General features: G+C 38.7%; 1 protein-coding gene across 2 annotated transcripts in view; it reads left to right on the top strand.

Moving 5' to 3' along the window:
- The window catches only part of SLC39A10 (solute carrier family 39 member 10), a 112,573-nt gene that overhangs the window by 90,043 nt on the left and 8,313 nt on the right, over nucleotides 1-14,217 (top strand). For both annotated transcript variants that reach the window (XM_080799840.1, XM_080799841.1), the window contains 4 exons: nucleotides 1,192-1,380; nucleotides 4,890-5,010; nucleotides 6,212-6,580; nucleotides 7,832-7,912. In XM_080799840.1, the coding sequence (XP_080655966.1) occupies nucleotides 1,192-1,380; nucleotides 4,890-5,010; nucleotides 6,212-6,580; nucleotides 7,832-7,912 (760 nt within the window). The remainder of the gene's footprint in view (nucleotides 1-1,191; nucleotides 1,381-4,889; nucleotides 5,011-6,211; nucleotides 6,581-7,831; nucleotides 7,913-14,217) is intronic.

Genomic DNA, 14,217 nt, shown 5'->3' with positions numbered 1-14,217 from the left:
TGGAATATTTGGGAGACAGAATTATATTTTCTTTTTAAGTAATCTCTGCACTCAACGTAGGTCTGGGGCTTACAGCCCAGAGATCAAGCAGGAGTTGGCTGCTCTCCCAACTGACCAGCCAGGTGCCCGCAAGAATTGTTTGTGTGTTTTGTGTAATCCTTCTCCCTGTCTTCACTTTTAGTTAAGATTAGAGATTGATAATCTGGAATAATATATGGCACCTGCTTAAGAAATTGATTAGTGAATCTTAAAATTATGAATATGAGGTTTTTTGGTAAGTTGATTATTAGTCGATTAGTTACTTATTTACCCCTTTTGTCCCCTCACCCCCTTGCCTACCCTTTCACCAGTCATCAAGAATAGCGACATTTTCAAAACTGGGCCTAATTAGAACAGTTGAAGTTAGAATAGTCTTTTACTGCTATTTAACTTATTTTTTTTCATAAGAAGTATTAATTACTTAAAGATGAATGGTCTTGCCTTCTTCGAGTTTAGAACCCTCTTCAGTTGACCACCAGCAAGTGAGAAGGCATACAGATGTTAAAAGGAAGGAAAAGACTTTAGACTAATTTTCTAACTTTTAAGGTCACTATTGTGAAACTTACTCCTTTCACAATTAAAAAAACTTTGTTTCTATACATTTATTTTTGCTAAAGCTTTAAAATATGGAAAATTAAACACATATTTAAGTATATGCCTTTGCTATTGTTCCATTGTATAAGCATAGGTAACATCTCATCACTTTTTAAAAATAATTTGTAAGAGAAAAACATAAAAATACAATCAATTTAAGAAAAAGTTAGATTACAGGGATTTACAGGAGGTGTATGACCTGCTGGTGAAGTAGTTTATTTTTGCTAAATGTTAGGCACCTGGTTCTTGTTTACTTCAGTTTGCAAAGGACCCCTCCTGCTTGATTGTCTCACTATAGTGTGTATCTTAACCCCTATAGGTATTTGAGTTTGTGGTCTTTGTTTCAGAGTTACCATGAAATAGGCAATACTTTCCAGCCCACTTAGAACATCAGAATTAAATAGAGGGTGACTTATAGTTCAGTGAGATAATATTTACAGAACCACTTTAAAAATTTAAAGGTATTTTTTTCTGTGTCCTCTAGGAGATTATAATCTCAAAATTTTAAAAGGCATTTTTAATTACATGTTCAGAAGTTTTCGTTATTCTTATTAATAGTCTCAGGGTGGACATGATCACAGTCATCAACACGCGCACGGGCATGGGCATTCTCACGGACATGAATCTAAGAAGTTTTTGGAAGAATACGATGCTGTATTGAAAGGACTGGTTGCTCTAGGAGGCATTTACTTGTTATTTATCATTGAACACTGCATTAGAATGTTTAAGCACTACAAACAGCAAAGAGTAAGTATTTTTTAATGGCTACTTCCATTTTCTGAGATATAAAACTTAACAAAAAATATCATTTTCTGGCCACATGCTTAATTGTGATGCTGGTATGTATTAAAGGAAACGTGGACATTGATCTTAGCTGTTTTGGTCATTATGTTTGTCATTTGTAATCCAGATATAGCAGTCTTAGTTTTGGTTACTTTGTTGGATTTTTTTCTAGCTGACTTAAATAGGATAGAAAAAGCTATTGGCCAGTTTCTGCTTATTTCAAAAAACCCAAAAATGTATAAATAGAAACAAGTCTCGTGGGTCCACTTAGGTCATTTTCAAGTATAAGTGGCTTTCATTGTCCTGTCTTTCAACAAAAATGTTTTCACACAAATTTCTTTATCAGAAATGCTAATGGTAGAAGCAGTAGAGGTGAAGAGGATTTAGATCCGGGGGCTTTGTAGGAAGGAAGTAGAGTGAGGTGAAGGGAGTGGCGGGGAGCCCCCCCGGGAAATGATGTTAGACTACTGATCAAATACCCTGCTTGTCACGAGCTGTGTTTCATGGCACATTTGTGAGTATAAGGTAAATCCCTACTGACCTTCCCTTTTCACAGCAGTTCACGTCTGTTTCTAAAGCTCTGTCTCGAGTCCTTCTCAATAACATGTTTGTGATACTAGCGCTGATTATCTTCAGTGTACTCTGCTGAAGAGGAACAGTTATGTTCTGTCTAGAGGACATTTTTAAAAAAGCTTAGACAAAAAAGAGAAAATTCTTACATTTTGCTGGTTTACTGCAAATAAAAATTAAAAAAAAAAAAACCTTTTTCCTCAAGAACAAAGGATAGTCATGATCATAATATGTATACAGACCACTCTTAAAATACAACCTTTATGTTATTTTTATGGATGTATTTTGTTCGTATATGTACATGTTTTCTTTGAGATAAGATATGGTTTAGAACCGAGCTCTAAACTGGGATTCGGGGGAGTGATTCTAATTCTTGCCCAGGCACAAACTGCAGCTGTGAAACTCTGACTCATTTATCATGATTTCCAGTTGCTAGCTAAATCTACGGGAAATAAATCCCACTTTTTAGATATATTTTCGTATCATATTCTAAATAATATATTTAATTTTAATTGGCCCGTTTTAGTCTGGACATCATCATATTTAATTGCCTCCAAAGAAAGGATGATCAGGATGATGTGCCAATAAATTATTATCTAAGGAATGGTAAGAGGAACTGGGAAGAATCAAAAGTGAAAGAAATCTAGTATCTGGTTTTTGAAGGTCGTGTGGAAAGGTTGGGTGAAGAAGAGAATAATGTGGGAGGGATGCCAAGGTGAGAGTGGCGGCAGGAAATGAGTCAGAAGAGGAGCGATGGGAGCTTGAATTGACAGCCATGTCCTAAGGAAAGGGGAAAGAGAAGCAGATTAAGAGGATTTCTTTCAATGAGAGAATAAGAGTTGATCATTGATGACCTGAGAAACGTAAGAATTTTAGGGTCCATTGCAAAGGATACAGAGAAGTTTTGGAATTACTGTGAAGCCCTAATTTTCTTCAGTTGTGTATACCTGCTAACACTGAGGCAGCCAGCATTAATATAGAATATGTACAAATTATTAGAGTCTGCATAACTTACAGATAAGTATAAAATGTAGTCTTTCAAGAGATAAAAATAAAGTTTTCTGGTTTTTTATCATTTAAGCTTGGTCTCCTTTTGAATTTAAATTTGCTGGCAAAATTAAACAGTTTGTTTTTGTAAACCCGAATAGGAGAAGAGAGTCCCCAGAGCTTGGTGGTTCTTTCGTAAATTTGAAATTGTGGGAAGTCAGTAACTGAAGCACCCAAATCTAGTAGTAAGGAGTCCTTCGAGGGTGTCGAAGAAAGGGACCTGGGCAGGTAAATCAGTGCGTGTCTTTTAGGATAAATAGGACAGTGAGTTAACCAGAGGAGAAAACGTGTGTGGCATTTTTTGAAGAAAGGGAATTAGTGATACTTGAACAGAACAGACATTTGACCATCTGTGCGGCAGAAGCAGTTGTTGAAAGGAAGCTTCCAGAACATAAATGAAGTAATACATCAGATGCTGACTGGTTTCAGCGCGTTGAGGCTTTGAGGGTGACGATTTGGCACGTTTTTAGGACGGAAGACAACCGGAACCGAAGCCGTTAGACAGAATCCCAGCTAGTGTTTGCGTTTTCTTCCCGACCCGTTAGTACTAGTGTTGGCTTTCTCTCCCCGCCCCCTTCTTCCCCTCTTCATCTCACCGCTGCTGTTTCTTCTCCTCTCTCTAGGTTGTCTCCATATTACTTTCTTCTGACAATTTTGTGTTTCCCCAGTTTCTGTTCCTTACTGCCTTGAGGCAGAAAAACCCGCAGCTTGCTGGCTTATAACCATTACAGATAGTAATTTATTATTTCTCTTAATTCTGTGAGGAAATTAGGCGAGGTGCACCGGGAAGTTCTTCTGCTGCATTTGGCATCCGCTAGAGTCACTCGCTTTACCCCTTCCAGACTCCGCTGGCCTGGTTTGACCTGGACAGAGCCGGGGGGAGACGGTGCCCAGGTGGGCTGTGTCTCCGTGCGGTGCCCCGCCACAGGGCCTCTGCTCAGGGTCTGTCCCGGGTTTCCTCCAGCGTCGCCGCTAGCTTCCAGCTTCCCTGAGCAAAAGCAGAAGGTGCCGGGCTTCTCGCAGATCCGTCCCACACGCAGCCCGTCGTCACCTTCTTGCGCTCCGTTGACCAGAAGGCCGCGGCTTGTCTGCTCCCTTAAATCTAGAGATCGGAAATAGAAATGTAAGTGGCAAGAGTTGTCAGTGGTAGTTACAGAGTTACACTGATAAAAGAAGAAAGCAGACTATTGGAAGATGGGAGAATTCAAACCTAAACCTAAAGGATTCATTAATAATTGAGGATAAATTAGATGAGAAAGAAAACTTCATTGCAAAACTGCGAAGAGTCAGTTACTGATAGGTCGTTTTCATACATCGCCTCGTTTAATCCTAAGAATCTGTCATTTTTATTTTACAGATGAGTATTCTTATGCCCAGGTCTCACAGAAGTAAACTACAAATTTGGGGACTTTAATGCAAGGGTGACTCTGGCCATTATGTCACATGTAGGGAAATGTAAGATTGCATTCAGGACGATGAAATGCAAGGGAATAAACTTTAGTTTTTTCAGAACTTCCTTTTCCCATACACTATTAAATAAGGCAGATATTAAACATATTTCACATTTCACTCAGGTGGGTGTAATACAGTTCTGTGTACCCCATTCTATACTTCGGAGTAGATGAATTGCATCTTTTAGTTGAGTCATTGAGAAAAAGAAAAAATGACATATAAATTTAGTTGGCTATTTTATCTAGTTAGACCCCTTGATTAATTTCTAAAAACTTTTTCTCACTTTTTTTCCTAAATAATTTATGAATAAAATGTTAGTACCAGTTATCCCCGTAGATGTTAGTAGGTAAATACTGTTGTTAATTGTGGCTGCAGATCTGATGCTAACACCAGATTCTTTTCAGGGAAAACAGAAGTGGTTTATGAAGCCGAACACAGAAGAATCAACTATTGGAAGGAAGCTTTCAGATCACAAGTTAAATAACACACCAGATGCTGACTGGCTTCAGCTCAAGCCTCTTGCCGGTAGGCAACAGTTCTGACTAAAGAGAAGCTTTTAAAATATAAAAATTGAAATATTGCTTCTAAACTGTGCCAGTGTTTGAAATATCTTGTTTTTGTGGCTTTCATAATATTAGTTTCTAACTTGTATTTTCTTAAATGTGAGTGTATCTTGTGATTCTGTTAGTGTTTTATTTTAGCCTTATTTATACTGAAATGTGGGACTAACTACATCACAGGGCAAGGAATGTATTGCACTTTTACAGGGAAAAAAAAGAATGAAACAAGAAGGTTTTGTAAGCAGTATGCTCGTGTTATTTTTAGATCTTGACAATGCAAAATCTCCGTGCCCACCGTATGTGATTGGTTTCATATGGAAGAGGGCAAGTGGTCTCCATATAAAAAAATCTCTGCTCATCCATTCGTCTTTCCTCTTGCCTGATAGCTGTGATGAGGTAGCTTACAATTTTCAAGGAAACATAAAAAATTTTTTTAATCTAATGTTACCTTTTTTTTTAACCTGTGTTTCCCTTGAGTATACGAATGATTTTCTGCAGAAAAGGGGCAGACGAGACTCTTAACTGTATTCCGCTCCAAAATACAATGTGAGAAGTAGTAGGCTCTTTGTCACATAACAAATAGCTTTTGAAAACTAAGGGAGAGGCCAACCTCAGAAAAAAAAACAAGTGTTTATCAGATGTTGTCTTCACTTACATGAATTTCTGAACTCGCTTCTTGTACTGATCTGAGCAGCATTTTCCGGCAGGTGGCGCTTCGGAGGGTGCCAGTTACTTAAATTTTGTTTTTGTTTTCTTGAGTGAATGTTCGAGTGGGTAAACTTTAAGGTTCCTTCTTTCCCTGAAAAACTGTGGGTCCATTGTGTTGTCCTGTAAATTCTGCAGTACCTTTCTCCCCTCCGATGTTCATGATGTGCTCGCCAAGGTTGAGCGTCTTCACGCTTGCCCGTTCTCCTCACTCCGCCTGCCGCGGGTCTCGGCGCTCTCACTTCCTTCACCTGCTTCATCTTTTGGACGCTCAGAACCCCAGTTTGTTGTGTGTGCACACGTGTCTTTGGTTTATTTGCTCTTACACGTTTACTTGGGACTTGTCAAAGACATTCACTTAAGAAATGTATATTGCACTGCAATTCTGCCCGAGTTTAAATTAGCAAAGAAGCGTTCATTTAGGTGTTGATAAGGTATGTCCTCTGCTGTCATAAATATAGGAACTGATGACTCGGTCGTTTCTGAAGATCGACTTAATGAAACTGAGCTGACAGATTTAGAAGGTCAACAGGAATCTCCTCCTAAAAATTATCTTTGTGTGGACGAGGAGAAAATCATGGACCATTCTCACAGTGATGGATTACATACCATTCACGAGCATGATCTCAACGCTGCTGCCCACAACCACCACGACGAGAGTAAAACTGTGCTGAGGAAACACAACCATCAGTGGCACCACAAACATTCTCATCATTCTCATGGGCCCTGTCACTCTGGATCTGACCTCAAAGAAACAGGGATAGCTAATATAGCTTGGATGGTGATCATGGGGGATGGCATCCACAACTTCAGTGATGGGTTAGCGATTGGTAAGTGGGCTTAATCTTGGGTTATAATTTGTTGTTCTTTAAGACCGTTTTCCTTTGTCCACAGTTTCAGTATTAATATTACGAATTACAATACATAAGATTAACTTTTGGAGGTTAACAAATACACTGTTATATATTCCTCTGGTCATGTGATTTTTTTTTTTTTTCTTTTTTCCAGAGGCTGTGTTAAGGTTTTCAGTATAAGTTTATTTGGGGCATAGAGATTAATTTTACTGGGTTTTCCTTTGAACATATAAACGAATGTCTATAATATGCTACTTTAATAACATTCCAAGGCATAATCACCATATGAATGGTGATTTAACATTTTATTTTCAAATTTATTAAATTATTAAATTACTCATTTAATGGTGATTTCCAAGGCATAATCACCATATAAATAGTGATTTAACATTTTATTTTCAAACACATTTACAGGACCCTGAATGTATAATTTCAATCCTAGGTTTAATAATTCGTTTTTGTCTTTGAGAAGGTGAAGAAAAATTTACATGTTAAAAGTCCATTGTACCAAATTCAAATATTACGTTAGAGCCTTGCTAATAATGTCAACTGATATTACTCAGTCTAGGAGAATATTAAACATGATTCATTCATGATTTTCTTTTCCAGACTTGACTCAGAAGTAGGCTGTGGTTTCTTCCAGAAAGGAGAGGCCATATTTTTGAATCAACAGTAGCCGTCAATGTTAAAGAATAAAGAATTTTACCAGGAGAATCAAATGTAATTTATACCTCTGATATTCAGTCCTCAAGACCATCAGACAAATAATACTTTGTGGCATTTATACTCTAAACCCAGAAAAGTTTAGATAAAGACAGTAGCCATTTAGGTATCTTTAAATATTTATATGGGAGAGCAAATGAAATCATAGACTTACAGGACTTAAAATTTAGCGTCAGGTTTCTACTCAGAGACGGAAATGCTGAAAGCCGTCACACTCCTGAGCTTTTAGTGAGTGAGAAGGAAACCCTCACGGAGGATTAAATTTCTCGGAGAGTATTTCCTTCATGGAGTCGCTGTCTCTGGTTGTCATACACCTGTTGCACTTGACTTACGTATTCAGAACATGCGGAGTGAGGTAGATGTGAGTCACGCACGTATCGTGAAGTTAATTTAGGTAGAGAAAAGAGGCTGTACCTATCATCGTTCGTGAAAATGGAAAAGCAGAAGTAAACATCACTTGACTTTCTCTCCCCCCCCCCCCCCCCCCCCCCCCGCCCACCTCAGGAGCAGCTTTCAGTGCTGGACTGACGGGAGGAATCAGTACTTCTATAGCGGTCTTCTGTCATGAGCTGCCACACGAGTTAGGTAATGTATAACCTTTAGCGTGTCACCGGATTTTGTCGAATCTGGGACTTCTTCAGTGATAAATGGGTCTAAATTTTGGAGAGTTTAAACATAAAAGTGGCTGATTACAGGCATACATGTGATCATTCCCTCATTATATAATATGTGTTATCTGTGCCTAAAAATGTACCTTGTTTTATTTGTATGTATTTTTAACTTATATCAGCAGTATCACGTTGTATCCCATTCTGTTCCTTACCGTCTGTTTCTGATCATTATGCTTAAGAACTCCAGGTTCTCATGAGTTAATTTACTATGTTGCTTTTACCCAGTACTCAGACTTGTGCATTTCCTACATTTTATGTATTTATCACTTAGTCCTGGATACACCATGCCTTTAATTTCTGTCATCACAGATAATGATGCATTTAACATCTGTACACTTTAGTGCTTATAGGCTCTTCTGGGAACATCTTTTGGACATCTACCCAGGAACAGAATTGATGGGTCCCAGGATATAGATGCCTGAGAAGTGCCACATTACCGTCCACCGTGGCCGTACCAGTACAGTTTCTAACCAGCAGTACCTGAGAGTTCCTGTGTTTCCATATCCCTGCCAGGATTTGATGTTAAGTTCATTAAGTTTTGTCAGTTCGATAGGTGTAAAATGATAGTTTTTTGTTGTTCTGGTTGGCACTTACTCACCTACCAATGATTTTAAAACTTTTTTAGTTTCTCTTCATGTGTTTTTTTTTTTCCCCCTGTAAGTTGAAAAACATTAGATTTGAACATGCATTCATCACATAGAAAATGGGCAAGGGATGTGGAGATGACATTGAGAGAGAAAAAAAAAACTCCATCGTTTGAGTATGCAAGGAATTTTTCATGTATGAAACACTGTCATTTGACTTTGTTTAACTGGTTTTGGTGGTAGCAGTAGACTTATTTGCTTACTTTGAATAGAATTTATATATGTAATTTGCTTAGAAAATTATTAGCTGCTCACAAAAAGCAGAACAATCTGCTAGTGCTTACTTGGTGCTGATTTAAGCCTGATTCCATACTTACCAGCCTTGGGCATGTGGTCTTTCTGTCTTGGTTCATGCCCCATCATCCTTACCCTGACGAAGCCATCATTGCCTTTATTTTCTTTTGCCTGGACAATTTCCATAGTTTGTATCTAGTTTCATTCTATTCCAGTCCCTCTCATATACCTTATCCCGGATAGATCTTCTCAGCTGTGACGTGCTCACACAATCAGAATCTTCCAGCTGCTCCCCTTATGTGTGGAGGTAGAAGCTGGGATTCCTTCGTCCTGCTTCAGGCGACCTTCACTTCTGCCTCCCGTGTCAGCCTTACTCCCTGTACTCGCTCTCGCCTGTTTTCTGCTTCACCCAAACAAGATTCACCAAATACACTGTAGGTGCCTCCGCCTGTTTCTTTGCTTATACCATTCTCCTGCTTTGGCTCGTCCTGCTACTTGTGTCCCTAGTTAATCATGTTAACAGTCTTTCTTCCCCTCTCGCTGCAGGACTGCCCTCTGGTCCCACGGATGGATTACTTTTTCTTCTAAACTTTGTCACTCACTTTAAGTAGGTCTTTCTTTGGGTACTTAGTATATATCCATTTTAGATGTCCTGTTTCTTAAAATGTAGGTTCTTTGGGTGCAGATTCTGTATCTTACACCCTTTTCTTAACTGCTTTCCTATGTTAGTAAGAACGTGAGCTGCCAATTGCAATTCCATAGCAATGGAAATCAGAGCTGTCAGTTTTTATATGTGAGTAACATACTGCTAAGAATTTTAGCCTTCCATTTTCCTTTTGAACTTGCTTAGAACTAGACTTGGATAGTCCTAGACACACGTCCCGTCCGCAGTATACTGGGAAAACCTTCAACTTCCCTGCCTACCCACTTCCTGCTCCCTTGGTGAAGTACATCAGACCTTGAAGTACGCTTCAAGGTCACTGACAGCAGAGAGGCTGGAGGTTAAGGGTGGTTGCCTTTGTACCATTTACTCCTTTTCTCTCTGTAGTTTCTTGTTGAAAAAGTGACACGCAAGGAATGATAGCCCCACGTAAAACACATGCAGGACAGATCTTCATGGCTAGGTAAGCCCTTGATCCCCAGAGCCGAGCTCTTGTAAAAGCTGGATTATAGAACACTGCGTGGGCCAGGGCTCCTCGGTGAGACATTTGATCCCAGATCTCTACCTGTTTTACCCCACAGACCAGAAGTTGAGATGGTACTATTGCTGTGAGAGGAAACAACAATTTAAAGTCTATTGAGGAGCGCCTGAGTGGCTCAGTCGGTTAAGTATCCAACTCTAGATGCCGGCTCAGGTCACGATCACGGGGTCCTGAGACTGAGCTCTGCGTTGCGCACAGCACCTGCTTGGGATGCGATCTCTCCCTCTCCCTCGCCCTTCTCCAGCTTGTGTGCATGCTTGCGCTCTCTCTAAATAAGTAAATAAGTAAAAATAAAACTTTATTTAAAGTATATTGAACTTCGCCCCCAGGAAAGAAGTGAGACCCTAAGAAAATGTGCATTTCCCCCCAATTCTTAGTGCTAAATCCACATAAACTCCATATTCTAACTGTTGAAGCTCGTAGGGAAGAAAGAGCACAGCTCTGGAGGTGATAGAAGATGCTTTGGACTTTGTATCCACCAAGGTAGGAGGTAGTGTACTGACCATAACCAAAGGAAGTGTTTTAAAAAAAAAAATTGTACAGTCTTTTTTTTTTTTTTTTTTTTTTTGCCTTTAAGGCATAGTAATGGGCACTTCGGTAAAATAGGCCCGGATGAATGTCCTACTCTGATTATCCACCCTTACTTGGAGAGGAAGGGAATCTGGAGAGAGAAGTATAGAAACGTCTTCCAAAGGAAAGATGATTTCCCTTGAAGATGAGATAGAAGCATGGCAGGTGGATAGAGGAGATGTCTTCTCCCTGGTGAACAGGTTAAGGTATTGGCAAAACAGCGTAATCCATCACATTCCAGGATAATTGATTTGATCTAAAACCTCTTCGGCCCTAGTTAACTTTTTTTATTATGAATTCTTAAAACCGTTCTGAGATTTTTATACTGAAGTCGTCATACCCTAAGGGGTAAAACGTGTTTAAATTACATTTTAATGCATTAAAAACTGAGCCTTAGTAATTCCAAGTTTTATTGTTCCTTTTCCTAACAGATTGCTATTTCTCTAATGGTGTACCAAGTGGGGGTTTTGCTTTTGTTTAGGAATGTGATAGGAAAAATTGTAGTTTTAAGCCTTAGAATGATACACAGCTCAGGGGAATTCACTCTAAGAGGGGTGTAGAAATTGAAACCATCTGAGAAAATAGAAAACCTTGGTCTCTCATTGCATGTTTGTTCCTGGACTGTGGTAATGGATGAAATTGTCTGAATTATTACTATTCTTTCTTCTGTTTTTGCTAAACTTGTGTAGCTAAATTTAAGTAAGTTACAATATTACTCTGTTGTATTTTCTTTACTTTCTCCCCACTCTTTCTGTAAAGAACTATGTCAGCATTTGAATAATTTATAGGAAAATTTGTATAAAAACATATAAAGGGGAAATGAGATTGGGGATAATCCAGAACTCTCTTCTTGACATTAAGTAATGTGTTCTGATTTAAAGGAAGTAACATTTTGATAAATGAATTTATCCATATTATTCAGACTTAGCTCAGAAAGGCTGTGGTGCTATCCATTTTTTTTCCTTTCCTCTTATATATTTGAGGGGTAAATAGAATTTCAAAATAAGATTTTCATAATGTGCTAAATTGTCCAGGGAAAATTGAACATTCACTATGTAGATTTATACATGTGTATACTTGCATTATTTAAGGCAAAAATAAAGAATTTTAAAGTACGTATTTGTTTTGAAAAATCTTAATAGTTGATGTTAGCAGATGTTAACGTAATTATAACGCTGGATCACATTAACGACTTTGACAGGTACACCTCGTTCATTGTGCTAATGATATCCTTTGTCAGCAGAAAGGAAAGGATACTGATTTATCAAAAGATGAATAGATTTGCTTGCTTGGTGTAAATACCAACTGTATTCCTTGATCTCTTTTTCAAATGTTTGTACAGATTCTTACTTAGAAAGGTAGAGAAAAAGGGAGAAAAATATGCAGATACCTTTGAGAAATTGTCATCTAAGATGAGAGTAGGACAGAGATAGATTTTAAATGAAATAATTCATCTTATGCAAGATCATTCTACAGAGATCACTTACACTGCTATATATTAGCAGTGAACAGTTGGAAATTGAAATTTTTTAAAAGTAGTTGTATAATAACACCAAAAAACATGAAATGCTTTGCTTTAAATCTTAACAAAATATAGAGTCTGTATGCTAGAAACGACAAATCAGCAGAAAAGAAATCAAAGGAGATATAAGTATGAAGAGAGTGTACCAGGATTATGGAATAGAAGACTCAATATCTTTAAGATGCTAATTTTCCCTATACTTTAAGTGCATTCCCAATCAGAATACCAGTAGGCTTTTTTGGAGCTTTTTCAGAATTTTACAGGGAAAGGGAAAGGAACTTGGAGAGCCAGAAGAATTTTGGAAAAGGACAGCAGAATTGACTTTAAGACTTGCTATAAAGCCACAGTAATTGAAACAATTTATATTGGTGAAAAAATAGACACATAAATCAGTGGAACAAAGTAGAGTTCTCACATATATGGCAACTTAATTTCAACAAGGTGCAAAGGAAGTTCCATGCCGAAACGATAGTTTTTCCAGCAAATGTTGCTGCAGTATTTGGAAATGTAGTGGGGGGAATAAAGCCCAAAAAACCAAAAACCCCTCACAGTAGGCACAGATTATCTAAAAATAGGTAATTGATTTAAATAAACAAAATTTTCCTTCAATAGAGAGAAGGTGTGTGCGTGTGCAGGGGCGAGGAGAGGGGCAGAGGAAGAAAGAGAATCCCAAGTAGGCTCTAGGCTCTGTGCACCTGATCTCATGACCCTGAGATCATGACCCCAGCCTAAATCAAGAGTCTTATCACTTTAACCAACTGAGCTACCCAGGTGCCCCATTAATAAAAATTTTAAAATACAGGTTTTCCCTGCTATCCAGAAGTAGAGTTCCTATTGAAACCTTTTGTAAGCTACAATGGCTTAAAGCTAAGAAACACTATTAGTGGAGAAGTTCTTGAGCATTCCTGGACCGAGAGAAACCTCTCTTAGGCTTTTCGATACCTTAGGATATATCTTGCTGATGGATGCACGAACTAGGGATAAAGCACAGATGGTCACCTCGTTCAGAGCTATGGACGCTTGATGCTGAGATGCTGAGTCTGTTTCCCCGGGGAGGAGCCGGGTGCCGCCAGTCTGCCTGCTCGGGGTACGTGCCGCAGGGGCTCACTGCAAAACAAAGGCGAGTTTCCCATTCTGCCTTTTTTTGCTTTTTTTTTTTTTTTTTTAAAGATTTTATTTATTTATTTGACAGACAGAGATCACAAGTAGGCAGAGAGGCAGGCAGAGAGATAGGAGGAAGCAGGCTCCCTGCTGAGCAGAGAGCCCGATGTGGGGCTCGATCCCAGGACCCTGAGATCATGATCTGAGCCGAAGGCAGAGGCTTTAACCCACTGAGCCACCCAGGCGCCCCTATTCTGCCTTTTTTTGTAAAAGTGAAAATCCTCTTCAGATTTTTTTGTTGTTAGGGAAAACAGGTACTAATGTAGGTCTTTAACAAGAAGTGAAGCGGCTGTAATAAGAGCTTTGGCAAAGTGGGGGTTACCTCTGTAAGACGTACAGAAGAAGACGTAAGAGAAAGTCTTTGTGTCCCTGGATTGGGCAAGTTATTCTTAGACACAGCACCAAAAGCATGATCCATTAAGGAAAAAAGTAATAAAATTGGACTTCATAAAGATTAAAAACTCTACACAAAAGAGACCTTTATTAAAGGAATGAAAAGACAAGGTGTAAGGTCTGTGAAGCAGTATTTGAGAAATATTCCGAAAGACCAAAGACTTTTAGGAAAAGATGTAAAGAGAGTCGTATTAGATGGAAACTGGAGAATGGCAAACTAGAAGCCATTGATAGATAATCTCCTAGCATAGCACTAATTTTTCTGTTAACATCTTCCTGTTAGAAATTAGAACCTTGTAACCATAAGAATTAAAAAAGAAAATATCATGTACTGTTAGTCATAAAAGATTAAGATCCCTTTTTTTTAAGGTTTGTTTATGTATGTAAGTGTAAGTGACCTTTGCGCCCAGCATGGGGCTCAAACTAGATCAAGGGTCATGTGCTCTCCCAGCTGGGCCAGCCGGGTGCCCCGAAGATGGCTTCTTAAGGGAGA

The sequence above is a fragment of the Martes martes genome (assembly GCF_963455335.1).
Source record: "Martes martes genome assembly, chromosome: 3".
NCBI classification, from domain to species: Eukaryota; Metazoa; Chordata; class Mammalia; order Carnivora; family Mustelidae; genus Martes; species Martes martes.
This window is presented reverse-complemented; position numbering and strand designations above follow the sequence as displayed.